Source organism: Pseudomyrmex gracilis, unplaced genomic scaffold (genome assembly GCF_002006095.1).
Source record: "Pseudomyrmex gracilis isolate BER0280 unplaced genomic scaffold, ASM200609v1 scaffold_51, whole genome shotgun sequence".
NCBI classification, from domain to species: Eukaryota; Metazoa; Arthropoda; class Insecta; order Hymenoptera; family Formicidae; genus Pseudomyrmex; species Pseudomyrmex gracilis.
Genome location: NW_018020635.1, coordinates 228902 through 243051, shown reverse-complemented (window position 1 = coordinate 243051; position 14150 = coordinate 228902). Strand labels below are relative to the sequence as shown.

Sequence of the window (14150 nt, the reverse complement as noted above, 5' to 3'; positions counted from 1 at the left end):
ATTATGCTTTGCAGAAGGCTCCGGAAGCCGAGGCGCCAGTAGAAAACAATGTCGCCCATGACGTAAGCACGACGGAAAGCGTCGACGAGGCACCCAAAGTCGCGCCGCCGGCCGTCCCGAATGAGGCACCCGCCTCTCCGCCAACAGCGCCCGCTATCACCGAGGACGTCGCCTCGGTCACCAAGGTGATATATACGTGTATTGTATATGTATATTCCCATTCTAGCCGCAGTCTGAAGATTACAATCATATATACCATGTCTCCGCGCTATTATTAGCCCGGAGTGAGTCATTGTCGATGATGCACGGATAGCGTCAATCGATTGTTAAACTCCCGAGTACATGCGAGAGAGGAGAGAGCCCGAACAGCTCTCAGCTCACTCTCGATAACGCGTTTATTTGTTTTGCAATTTAGAAAAGATAATTGAAAGTATTTTCAATAAAAAGCTGCTCTTTTAATATTAAACTAAAATCAAGAGATAAGAATCTCAAGAGCCGAACGCTGGATGTACGTGCAAGATATATTTGTTTTAAACGCGCAAATTAATACACAACATATGTTAAGTATGAAATTATAAAATAATCACAAAATAATATGTGTGTAAAAAGTAGTCAAATTATAAAATATACTAAATAATAATATTGTTAAAATAATATATTAAAATAATATATATTTCTATGTATATTGAGTTTATAGAAATTCGAATTAAATTCAATTTGAAAATTCATCTTAATTTGCATCTCATACATGCAAATTATCCATTTTGCTTTCCTATGAAATTTAAAGAACCCATTACGATAGAAAAAGAACATCTCGGCCAGTGAATCGTAAATTTCACACACATACATTCAGCGTTTGGCTCTTAAGATTTTTATTTCTTGATTAGGTTTTGATAAAAAAGTATTATTATTTTTTCCTCGTATTTTGTACGAAAGATATGGTTTTGAGACGATAGCAATTTGAAAGTTTCAACAAACTGGTTTTAACCTCTTGAAAAACTGTTAAACCATTAGTATGTTAAATGACGATTTGCATAACTGTGAGAAAATTAATAATGCGTCTTGACGCGTGTGATTACTAGATTAAAGTCTTCTTATCCCGTTTTAAATAATAAGAAGGATGCTTGAAAATTGATATGATTCTTGCATGAGCATGATGATCGCCAAGCGATCATTTACGCTCGACGAGCGTAAATGAGACTGAAGGTCATTATCAAGTTTATTGACCGACGAAGATAAACGAAGCGAAGGGGCCATCTGATCATTAATATCACGGGTGCTACACCTTTTTAAGATGACTAGGCAATCGTTTAACGCTATTAATGCTTTTATTTCTCTTTCTGTTTTGTTTTTTAATAGGCCATCGAGGAGATCGACATAAGCGATAAAGCGGTCGCGGCGGCAGTTAACGAAGCTATTGAATGCAATACGAATGTAAGTTGTTGTTAAAGTCTTTTGACTTAAATGTCTCTGTCTTATATACAGAAGTGGATCAAGCGAGCATAAATTTTCTTTTTGCAGGAAATCATCGCTGACGCGCATCACCAAAACAACATAAACGAATAAGCGCCACTAATTGAATTGTATTTTTTTGGAAAAAAGAAAATCTTTTCCAACGTTAAAAAAACCAAAAAATTATATTATATAGATATGTATGATATTTGGACCATTCCTGCACAACAACTAAATAAAACAGAAAATAACGTTCTTTCGTTACGAGCGCAACAAAAGAGGAAAACGGAGCGACGATGACAACAACGACGACGACGGCGACGACGACGACGGCGATGACGACGATGACGATGTGTTTGTTACCGCGGCATCGCGAGAGCATATATAGACCTCCGTGGTAGGCTTTATTAATTATCAAACGGCAGAACGAACGGAAAAAAAAAACGAGAAAGGAAAGAGAATATTTACGATCATTGTATTATTTAAAGAACATTTGATGTTCTCTATTGGAATAGTTGACACATTTGTTCCGTCTCTTTCTCTCTCTCTCATTAATTGAGAGACTTGCTCGTTTCATTCTTTGCGACACGCGAGATTGGACAGAGCGGCGCCGAAACTCTTTCGGGTAGTTGCGCGGGCCAACCGCGCGAGTCGCAACAACCGGCGCTCTGCTGCGTGTGTAGAAATTTTTTAAAGTGTCATAAATAATAATAAAAATTGTTACTGAAGTAAGTCTATGATGCTCGAACGTCGCGCGACGAGCAAAAATGATAGGAGCGCTTAATTAAGATCGTCGAGATGATGATAAAGGGCGAGAAACTCGTTCGTCGCGCATTCCAGAGGAAATACTCATTGGACAGCGCTCTTCGCGTAATTGCATTAATACTATAATATTACTCTGTGAGCGAGATAGAATGAAAGAACGAGAAAAAAAAACGGATTAAACGAGTGAGAGAGAATGAGCGGGAGAGAATGAGAGGGAGAGAAAAAGAGAATGAAAGTTCGAAAACAGCGGTAGAGAAAGAAATTTCGAGGGCAGGCTGTGCGTGAGATTACGTAACGATTGCGAAAGGCGTGAGAAGAAAAAGAGTATGACAGAGAGAGAGAGAGAGAGAGAGAGCGCGCGCGAAACGACAATGTTTGAGGAGTGAATCTTTGCCACGGTGAGAACAGGGAAAAAAAAATGACAGAATTCACGCGAGAGGAAGAAAACCGGAAGAAGCAAAAATAAAAATAAAAATAAAAAAAAAAAGATTCTTTTTCAACGATACATGTTACAAAAAGTTCGTATGTGTGTGAGTAAAGAAGAGAAAACAAAACAAAACAAAAATCGCACTCGCATTGGCGACTCTCGAGGGCACCCGAGACACAAATATTGTTTTCGCTCGTATTTCCTTCGCGGTCCTTGGTTTTCCGTTTTTTATTTTTATTTTTGTTTTTGTTTTTTGCGTCTGTACAATTTGAGAGAGAGAGAGGAGGAGAAGGAGAAGGGGATGGTTTTACGTTGTAACGAGGAACTCTGCACATTTTTTAAACATGACTTCGATATTACTTGCGCGCACACACAGGCGCTTATGCGAGCACACCGAGAAAAGAAAGAAAAACACATTTTACGACACACGAGAATACACGTAAACAAAAGAAAAAAAAAAGAAGAGGACATTTACACCGCGTATACGTATATACGTACTATGGAGCGTACGAGATAAATATATACAGTAAGTCGAGATGAGATGTAAGTGATATATATTAATCTAGACTATAGAGAATGCGTTTGTGTAAATTCGGCGTTTGTTCGAAACATGCTATATTTCTCCGGACGGGAGGAGGAGGAGGAGGGGGAAACACTTATGACGAAAGCCTATCGTAATTTTTATGATAATCATCTCAAAGTATCGCCTAATTACGATTTACGAGAAAAAAAAAAATACATAATGCACAATTTTATCAACCGGAACGGATACCTTTTTCAAGTTTTTCATACGACATATTTCTACGTTTCTACGTTTATACGAGGATCTCCGAGAGAAAAAAAAGTAATTATTAACCCACACGAAGAAGCTTTTTTTATTAAGAAAAACCGTAGCGTAGAGAGTAATGGAAGTTTTGTAAACGAGAGATGAAGCGCATCACACGGTGTGACACGCTCCACACGGAAATTTACCGCAGTGTCCCAGAGAAAGGTAGTGAGCGTTCACTCGTGAATCGGCATTGATTTAGCGGGTTTTACATATTATACATATTATAAATGTAAGAGCGGAATGGAAGTATAAAATTAAAAAAAAAAAAAAAAAAGTTGTATAGATTAAAAGAAACCCACATTCACACACATACACGACAAACAAGCAAGCAAACAAACACACACACACACACACATATACACACATTAAATATATCTGTCCGCAATGATCTTTACAACGAAAACAAAAAAGAAAAAAAAAACAAAAAAAAATTTAAAAAAACTCGTTCTCGGAGCGACACGTTTTTTGGGCGACGAGAGCGAAACTTTTTAATCGAAAAAAATTTTTCACACGAGCGACCCGAGACTGACTGAATTTCTTGTGCACCCCACACCGTTCTCTAAGCGATCGTCATCACTCTGAGGCGCCATCGAGGCAAACCTCGCTCGTTTATTTATTTTGCGCGGAACTCAACAAAATTATGAATGAGACTTTTGGATCGAAGTCGCCTCAGACGCGAAAGTACAGTCTCCAGTAATCTTCGATCAGCAGTTAATAATAGTAATTAAACTATTCTACATTTATCTATAACCTATAATAAACTGTGAAACAAAAAAGTGTATATCCAGCGGCGAGTATTTATTTATTTCTTTCATCACGCAAATCCCCGTCCCTGTACAATGACAATTTTTAATATACGTAACAATTTATAATTTTTATGACAATTCGTAGCATGACAGAGAGCGTTAAATATGTACATAAGTGAGTTCAAATATATATATATATATATATATATAAATCAATTTTTGGTTTTTTGCACACACAAAGAGAGAATATAAATCAGAAAATGTCACACCGCGGCTTCCAGAGCGTTTATTACCGTGTCCAACTCATCCTTGTTGAGTTCCAAGTTCGTGACGCGCCGAGATTCTGCGTCTTCCGTTGTGAGATCCAACTGAAGAAGAGATTCTCGCAAGGAAGCCATCTTGCTCGATCCCATCACCAGCTGCGAAAGATGTGATGAAACAAATAAATCTAATAATAAACAAATACACGAGTAAAAATGATCGTTGTGTGATGTTTGTGTAACGTACTTTTAATCTCCAATCAAAATCCACGACTGTCGGCAGCTTTCTTTTGTAATGCTCCCTCAATAACGCGTTTGTCAACTGTTCCCTACGCACTCTCAAGCAAGTAAGAATATTTTGTTGCACTTGCTCGGGTAATTCGTGATATTCTTGCGGCATCTGAAACAATCATTTTTCTTCTCTCTCTCTCGCATGCACGCGCGTTACGGTATAACTTATTTCATTTTTTTCTAAAATTACAAACAAAATTTTATGCGCGTTTTCACATCATGTCCCACAATATAGCTTTCTGTCATACTGCGATCGAAGATTAAGAATCAAAAGTAATTCATTTCATTTTCCTAAGATTGTAAACACATCCCGATAGCTTTCTATCACATTGCGATCAACAATTGGAAAATTTATTTTATTTCTCTAAGAGTAGACACAAACTTCATGTTTCGACGAGAATATCTCTCGACAGTTTTCCGTCACGTTGCGATCAACAATGAAAAAACCAAGTTATTTGTTTTTCTTAAATTATAAGCAAAATATTTACATGCGTTTTTACAACACGTTCTCCTAGCTTTTTATCACACTGCGATCGATAATTGAGAAAAAAGTTATTTAAATGTTCTAAAATTATGAACAACATTTATGTGCATTTTTTTTACGGTATGTCCTTTTTATCACACTGCGATTAATAATTGACAAAGCTAGATTTAAGCGATTGATTACAGCGCAAGCACATTTCAACGTACCTTTTCCTCCACCATGTACAATGAAGCAGGATTTCTCAACAGTGCTGAGATCAGTTTGTAAACCCCTTCATATTCCGCCTTGCTCCAATCCATACTGTTGATAAACTTGTGATACGACGGCCCTGGACGGCCACAGATTTCGTCGACACAGGCATGTAACAGCTTTTTAATATACACACAAAGTTGTTATACAACATGTCATTGATAACGGAAAAGCAAGTGTGTATATTATTATTTTACTGACCTCTTTTAGAACGTCGCTCTTTTCCTCGCTGAAGAGACTGATGTACAACGACTGAGCGCTCTCCATTATTTTTATTGTTATTATTCAACGCAGCTTTTTAAAAGTCTTTTATATGAGAGTACTGTGTTACTATAACGTCAAAAAAAAAAAAAAAACAAAACACGTTCTCTCGGAAAACAAAATTCAGAACTCAAGTTACGGACGCGCGCGCGTGTGCCACGCATTTTGTTTTCCACGCGAATATACTCATTTAAATATCTCTCGTGCCAAAAAAACAAATTTAATCACAGAAAATTACTGACTCACTGTTTGTGAACGCGGCCATTACGAGCGAGGTTAGATTCGTGCGGAGAAATGAGGAAGATACAAACCCTTTTGCGCGTTCTCTCGGCAAAGAAGGAAATCATCTCTGTAGATAAAATTACACACGTCGGTAAGGTAGAAATTTCAAATTGCACTCGGTCCTCGCTAGATGGACGCACCGACAGCTCGCCATTTGCCATTCCGCCGACTTGCGCCGTGGTGAGCGATTGAATCGGAATGTTTATTGGTGATTTTTTTCGCCAAAATTCTTCGGAATCGATCGATTTCCTCGCGCGGCTAATTCGTGAGACACGCGAGTGTGATACGTATTTTCCCTCGGACATCGGCTGGATTTCGGAAGGAGATGGGAAACTGGAAGATGGGGGGGAACAGAATCTCGCCGATCGCGAATTTCGCGTTCGATGTAAGTGAATCGCACTGACGACGATAATTCGTTTATTGAATGTCTTGGTTTATTATTGATAATAATAATAATAATAATAATAATGCGTTGTTTTACACAGATGTGGTTGCTGCCTACGTATACATCATTGTCTACGGGACCTACATCGTCCTTCATCAGGACATCGTCCTTCGTGTCCTTCAGCCCGGTGAGTGCACACTTCCTACTTTGTTCACCCTCGCTTATCTAATTTTTATAACCACCATGTTGGTCAAGGACGTTTGGTCGCGCAAGTAGAAGTGAAAAAATTTGTTCTATCGTTAGATAATAGTTTTGTTGATAAATCAATATGTTTATTAGATTAATGTGGTGGATCAATAACGTTAGTTTTCTTTTATTAGATCAATATTTGCGTCTTGTTTTGATATTAGTACAACATCGTCGACTTGCTTGTCGAGTTTCTTTCAAATTTTGTTAGATAAGCGAAGGTATAGATAAAGCAAATGTGGAATCGCTTTTTCGCGATCACAAAGCAATCGATCCGCGCGCAAAGATTTGACGAGCAGTCGCGTTCCGATTGTTGACTCCCGCGATAAGTACAATTACTACGTGTATATGCATAATATATATGTATATGTAAAAGCATGGAAAAAATTCGGAGCATGCGAGTAAAACGCCATGATCGCAAATTCGCTCTGACAAACACACCCTTCGTGTCTTCTCCCATGATTTAAATAATTCCTTGAGTTGAGTCCGATCGATTCCCCGTCAAAGAACACGAAACACATGAGAGAAAAAAATGGTAAAAAAATAGAACGCGCACGCGCGCGATAAGAAAAATTTATTGGCTTGTAAACATTGAACTTAGAAAACGTAAATGTTTTTTTTCTTTTTTTTTTTAAATTAAAAAGAAAAGGGAAAAATAAAAGATGGGGTTGTGCAATTGTTGTATTTCGTATTTTCACAGATTATATTGTAAGTCACGTAAATGTGTAAGTAAGAAAGCGATGATTTTAAACAAATACAACAGCTAATTCTCGCAGACAGTCGCATAGGTTCCAAGCACGCAATTATCGAATCGACGCACACAATCTTAGCTTATATATGTATAAGTTCTTTGTGATATTTTTTTTTGCGCTAATTTATTAATTAACATATAGAAAATACAAAGTTATACACGCGCGGAATTGCGTTGCCGAAGCTCCTTTCCTTCTCGTGTTGTTTACATCACTTATTTTTTTTTTGCGTAGGGGCGCGAGAAGGAAACGGCCCCGACCGTAACGCGCGTTTGTGTTTTACACATATCTACCGATTGAATATTTAAATTAACGCGAACGTGGCGTATTATAATGTTCGATTAAATACAATAAAGATACTCTATTGTATAAGATACAAAAAATGTGGATACACGTTTGCGATCTGTTTCGATTCTGCGCGGTCGAAATCGTGGTCGCTGTGTTATTTTGACTTTGATATTTTTTTTCATCTTTATTATTTACTCCGTAAATATTTTCGACCGCAGTTATTGATCGTGTGGTTTTACACGTACAAAAAAAAAAAAAAAAAAAAGAAGAAGAACATGGCGAGTGTAATAGATTTGCCGAATCGAATCGATATGTATCGAGAGATATTCTCACGCGCAGAAAAGAAACGGGATCTCACACAGACTAGGTTCACACCCGAGGTCTTTTCTCAGCGCAAACTTTGCGTTATACAATCTAACCATATGTATATAGTCGCTTATCGTATAAAACTACCGTATCTTAACTTAAAATATCGCACCCTCTCACAGTTCTATTATATATCTTATATAATATAAATTTATACGTACGTATACATTTATATACATATAAATAAATTGTTTATTTATATGTACATAAATATTTACATGCATGTATACGTTTTTTTCAGCGGCTCGTCGATTTCTACTCTACGAGTGTTTTTTTTCTCATGTATCGAGATTCTTCGCTGTTAAAGAACGCTATTTTCTCTAACCGTTCCTGTCTTTGAAAAAAAAAAAACAAATTATATTACTAGTAAGCATTTTATCGATACGATCGTTTTACATCGCAACTAGTAATTTATATCTCGTCTTTTTTTCCTTCAAAACTTATTTTACTTTAGAGTAAGTTACACATAGAGTAAATTTTTTAAGATTTTTTTTTTAAGAGAATGTGACATTGTTTCTATTCTAACCACTTGAAATTGTGTGAGATTATCTTATCTATTTTTATTTGTTGGCGAGCCGCCGCCGTGACATCGCGCTACGAAAAAAAAACATTATTACTTAAACATCAAAATACTATTACTCTCTCTCTCTGCCCCCGTAACGATCGATCACTGGTAATCATCGAAAATCGACGATCCGATATCACTTCGTATCTTCGTTGATCACGATAGAAAGAAACAAAAAGAAGAAGCGACAACAATACACATGTATATGCGGTCTAGATAATTGCGACGCACGGTGTACATTTTTTTTTTTATTTTTTTTTTTATTTTTTTTTTTTTATTTAATAACGTGAAGTACACACGTGTAGTACATGAGTCTTTCTCTCACGAAGGCACTTGAACAGAAAAAGAAGAAAATAAAAATGGCACCTCGTCGGTTTTTTCTTCTCCCGCGCGCGTTTCTCGCCGCCGCGCTGTCCCTCCTCGTTCTTATATTGGCACGACGATCGCGATTGTATTTGCGCGCGATCGTTTGTAATTCTCTCCTCCTCTCGTCCCTTCCCTCCCCCCCTCGGTTTTGCTATTATCCTGCGCTATTAAACCTGCGGCTTCTCTTAGCTTCTGGGCCGGTGCTGCAGAGTCGTGCGATAAGGCGTCATCATCGCGTTAAAGGTGTCTGTCTTCCGCGGGCATTTGCCTCGCGACTCTATGTAATCGCCGAATTCGCAGTGCGGCATCGCGCACTCGTTCTTCTGAATGCATCTGCGATCAGAAAGTCAAATACACGTCGTGAATTATAATGAAAAAAAAAAACAAAACAAAACAAAACATTGCCTCGCTTGTTTATTCTCTAAATATTAAAAACAACTAGCGTTAATCTCGTTCTGGCGTTGTTAAAAGAAGCGCTCAAGCGGTTTTCGTTACGGCTTTTCGCAACATTGGGGTTACTGGAGCGAGCGTGTTCGTCGTATTTGCATACAAATGTGTTGACAAAAGCGCAAGATTAAAGTTTAAGCGTCGGGAGAGAGTTTCAAGCGTTTTCTCGCAAATTGCGACCGAAAATTTTTACGACGCGGCACACAAAGGACACACATATCTCTGGCCATATTTTGTCTTGTAAATGTCGGGCGATTAGTATGTAGGTAGTGCGCGTCGTTCGCACTTTTAAGTTCGCTTTCGCGCGTTGAAATTTTTATTTTTGAAGAACAAAAAGTGTGTCGCGAAATTTTGCACAAAAGCAGCAGTCGCATACTCACATTCTGTCCGTGAGGGAGAAATGTGCCTTTCCACGTCTGGTCTTTACGCAATTGTCATTGTTGTCGTAGCAATAACACTGACAAACGCCCTGCGTGATCCTCGGCGTGAATTGCGACGGACACCGGCATCTATAAATTGTTTTTTTTTTTTTTTTTTTTTTTTTTTTTTTTTTTTGTTTTTTTTTTTTGGCGATAAACATTGCGCGTGAAAACTGTCTTTCGAATCGAACGGTTGCTTTCTGGTCGTAGACGTGCAACGCGGCGCGATAAGTCGAAGAATTCGGAAGAGTGAATCACAACATACAAACGGATGTGCGTAATATATTTATAATTCACATCCTTGAATATATAAAATTTTATATATAAAAGTTTTTACATATAAAATTTTTTACATATAGAATTTTTGAAAATATTTTTTACACACATGTTCGGAGAATTGTTTATTCTACGAGCAATTGCGCCGCGCGAACTTAAAATTGTGCGTCTCGACGAACTTACGGCTTTTTCGGCTTCTTCATGTTCTCGGGAGGCGACGACGAGGAGTGATGATGATGTCGGGACGCTCTCTGATCCGGAAATCCTCTCTCGTTGGTCGCGTCGTACTCGTGCCTCGCTCTGCATTCGCATTCCGTGTGATTGTAGAACGACAGCTTCTCCACCACGCTGCTGCCAGTCACGTTAGTGGTCTGTAACAAAAAGTCAGAAATCAAACATTACCGGCGTGATACATGGCGCGATCGGCATTGTGAAACGGTGAGAGGAGCATCGGCGAGTGCGCACGCCTGAACTCTCTCACGGTGGAATATTCACAGATTTTTAATTCCCTCATTATTTATGCGACAATATTTGCTTTACGACGCAACGCAAAAGCGCTTACGCGGAAGTTTCGTAAGTAAATATCATCGCGCTTAATATAGGACTGCGATCATGTGCGTGCGTAACTTTGTAAATAGCGCTGCGAAAATCCAGCTTTGTCATTTTTTTTTTTTACAACCGCGCGCGCGAGACAACCCAGAATTATCACTCCTTGTTTTACATAAATTTTTCGGATTTTGAGGTCGGTGTTTTTTTTTAAGACAGAAAACGTGATAATTGCACCGAAAAAATTATATTCTCGTAAGTAGAAGATTTTATACTTAAAAAATCTTCTTAAAGATTTTAGATGATGTTCTTCTGAAATTAAGAATATATTCTTTATTTAAGAATATAGTCTTTTTCGATAGTGAGATATATATGTTTTTCTATAGAGGCTTTTTATATTTTCTAATCAGTATATATTCTTATCAATATTACTATTTAGAGGATTTTCNTCTTAAAATAAGAAACTCTTCTTAGCGCCTATTTTAGTATAAAATATACTTAAAGTAAGTGGGATATCTCTCCTCAAAATAAAAATATAATTTTTTCGGTGTGACATTCCTGTGTATAAACAAGAATATACTTTGTTCTCGCGATATCTTTCCGTTGCCGATTAACGTATCGATTAATTCAATTGATACTTTCGCGCCGATCACACACTCGTGAACCTTTGGACACGCGCGAGACATTCCCATCGCGGCGCAATGACGCGACGTCGTCCGAGCATTAACGAGAGCAACGAGACGGCAGGCCGCATAACATTACACGCGTTGTTTAAAAAAAAAAAAAAAAAAAAAAAAAACTAGACGATCGGCTCACGCGCACACCCGACCCGGTTCTAATTGGGTTCAATTAATCTGACTCGCTTTGCGGGTCTGCACAACAAACTAGACATGACGCGCTTGCTAGACGCAGGAGCTTGACTATCCATATCGTCGAGCCGCATTTAGACCATCTTTAATCGGTTCTAATTGCACTGACTCACCGCCTGCACCGTACACCCGACTTCCGTTTCGCATCTGGCGCGTTCTGATGATGATGATCGGCTGTCGCTTCGATAATTGACGGAATTAATATCTGATGGGAAAAACAGGTCACTCGCAATTACTCGGTCGACGAATGTTTAACACGAGCGTGCGTAAATACATATTTATCGTCACCAGATTTTAAATCTTTGAATCATCGAGATTTATGTCGTGTTTCAATTCAACAAATTGCAATCGCAAGATAAAACGCTGTTATTTTTGTTTTTGTTTTTCTGAAAAATTGTTTTCCGAAAAAACACTTCGGGTATCGAGTTTACAAAACTCGACTTTATCCCTTCCGGCGCCAGGCTATTGTCGCATTTTACTACTTGCGTTTTGCTCGTTCCGCGAAAAGACCGGTCAAAATTTTCGATTTTCCCGCTCGTAAAAAAAAAAATGTGTCGTGCGAACTCGATCTTGCGATCGCGAGAATGAGAATTTCGCGATTAGGTCGAAAGTTTTAGAAAATCATCGCGCACGAGTAGAAATTTTCCAAGCGGCTGTCGCCGCTCGGACACGCGTCGCATCGTAAGCGGCGGCTGTCATTGCGCGTGTGTCGCCGTTCTTCGTGTAATTACAACCATTCCTCGCGATTGGCAACAGGTCGATGCGCATTGTGCGTGATGGAAAGCTCGACTCGCGCCGAGTCTCTCTCCTAGCGTGCGATGCAAAAATTCACGACGTGTGTTATTACGCCGCGCGTTTGAAAATCGACGACGGAACGCGGAAATGCCGAGAGAGCTCGCGCATTAAAAAGTTCAACTCGCTCGCTTGCGTTCGCGCTGTGTGTGTGTTACGCGCTGATTTAACCGGAACGAACGTTCTTGTCGACCAGAGGAAAATCGCGCGGAGGAAAAGTAGATTTTGCATTTCACGTATGAAAAATATGAAAAACCAAATTGTTGTAAAAGCAATCGCTTCTCTTGGAAGACGTCCGACGAAGCGGAATTTTACGCTTTCGCGCGACTTCGCGCGCACGAGGGATTCGACAATTTATTACGTGAGAACTTTATTCGTTCGCGCGCGCACGTCGGTGCACACAGATGCTGACACGGAGGTGTCTCCGGATAAAGTGGGTCGTGGTGCTCGATCACCGAGAGATCGATGACAATGAGCGGAACGACACACACACGACACGAGTGTGTCCGGTGTCGAACGGTGTCGGTCGGCGATCTCAGTCGCGGTTAAGAATTTATTTATAGGATTCCGCGGCGAGGTGCGGTAATCACGAACGTTGCGCGCGCCGCACAATTAATGTGCCCTTTCGCCACATGGGGCGAAGCACGAAGGTTGCGCGATTGCGACAATCATTTCTCTCGCGATGTCATTAGACATGCCGAAGGCAGGTATTGCGACAGTCATTTATCGTGCGCCGTCGTGAAAACGTTACGCGATGTAAAGTTTTTTTTACGTACTTATATCTCGACTTTGAACGTCAGTTTCGATATTCTCGTCGCGCGCTTGAAATCTCAATAATGAAATCAAAGATAATTCGAACGCATTTTCTATTAGAGTTCAAAACGTTTTGCGAGAGAGAAGATATTGCAAAAATACAACAAATTGCGCTGAGAAATCGCGTGCGACTTCTCTTTTTTTCGTCTTGATAAAACGCGAGGTTATCTTTCCTGGCTCTTTGTAATACGAGCTGCATCTGCGGGGCATTCTCCGTCTTCTTCCGACGAGCTCTACTGTCAAGTCCAGGGTACACGGGGATTGAGATTCGCGATCGTCCCTGACGAATGGTCCGGCCGAGAGATCGTGGTCATAAATTTCATGCCCCAGTGCTGAGCACATAGACGTCCCGCGGTGAGCGCACTCTGGCACATTTGAAATTGCACACACAGTGTCGCTCGTACTATTTATTATTTCGATTCTCGCGTTGCGAATACTCGAGATTACTTCGTCAGCGGTTGCTCTAATTAACTCGAACTTGCCTCACGAGGCAAGCATAAATATATGTCAAAATTATATTTGTTCATTTTACTTCTTTCCTCACACGTGCGAATAAATCGCAACAAATTATAAAGCTCGTGAAAATGTTTATCTAAGTTTTAAGATCGATAATATTAGATTGACAATCAAATTGCGTCTGCACAGAATGCGAGAGATCCTGTCGTCCTGTATTTTTGAATTGATTTATTTATATTCAAATTGAATTTAATTCGAATTTTCATGTGTCAATTTACACGGTTCGAAAAAGTATATAATCGGACGTATATTCGATATATTGGCCCGTGACAAGTCACGTGATATATTTTATAGTACAACTTAAATATACAGGGTGTCCCAGAATTGCCGTACAATCTCTCGTAGGCAGGTAGAAGGAGTAAAACTGAGTCGAAAAGTCCTGAATCATTTTTTTTTTATTATTTATAATAAAAGAGTAATTATTGAGTAAATCAGGCCAATCAGCGCAGACCTTTAGCCAG

At 39.2% G+C, this 14150-nt stretch overlaps 3 protein-coding genes across 8 annotated transcripts in view; 1 reads left to right on the top strand and 2 right to left on the bottom strand.

Moving 5' to 3' along the window:
• The window catches only part of LOC109853623 (myristoylated alanine-rich C-kinase substrate-like), a 102630-nt gene extending 99151 nt beyond the window's left edge, over window positions 1-3479 (top strand). For 4 of the 5 annotated variants that reach the window (XM_020425921.1, XM_020425920.1, XM_020425923.1 and 1 more), the window contains exons 6-8: window positions 15-185; window positions 1360-1434; window positions 1522-3479. In XM_020425921.1, the coding sequence (XP_020281510.1) occupies window positions 15-185; window positions 1360-1434; window positions 1522-1566 (291 nt within the window). In that variant the 3' untranslated portion in view covers window positions 1567-3479. The remainder of the gene's footprint in view (window positions 1-14; window positions 186-1359; window positions 1435-1521) is intronic. The other variant, XM_020425924.1, reaches the window with a different exon arrangement.
• A 936-nt stretch (window positions 3480-4415) lies between these two features.
• On the bottom strand, window positions 4416-6045 carry LOC109853628 (COMM domain-containing protein 8-like). The gene is made up of 4 exons (XM_020425930.1): window positions 5705-6045; window positions 5461-5622; window positions 4727-4879; window positions 4416-4638 (listed from the first exon to the last, which is right to left on the bottom strand). The coding sequence occupies exons 1-4, from the start codon at window positions 5768-5770 to the stop codon at window positions 4483-4485; spliced, it is 537 nt and encodes a 178-aa protein (XP_020281519.1). The 5' UTR covers window positions 5771-6045; the 3' UTR covers window positions 4416-4482.
• Window positions 6046-7941: 1896 nt separating this feature from the next.
• Window positions 7942-14150, bottom strand: part of LOC109853621 — a 96526-nt gene continuing 90317 nt past the window's right edge. For both annotated transcript variants that reach the window (XM_020425917.1, XM_020425918.1), the window contains 3 exons: window positions 10337-10524; window positions 9839-9967; window positions 7942-9344 (listed from right to left, as the gene is read on the bottom strand). In XM_020425917.1, the coding sequence (XP_020281506.1) occupies window positions 9197-9344; window positions 9839-9967; window positions 10337-10524 (465 nt within the window). In that variant the 3' untranslated portion in view covers window positions 7942-9196. The remainder of the gene's footprint in view (window positions 9345-9838; window positions 9968-10336; window positions 10525-14150) is intronic.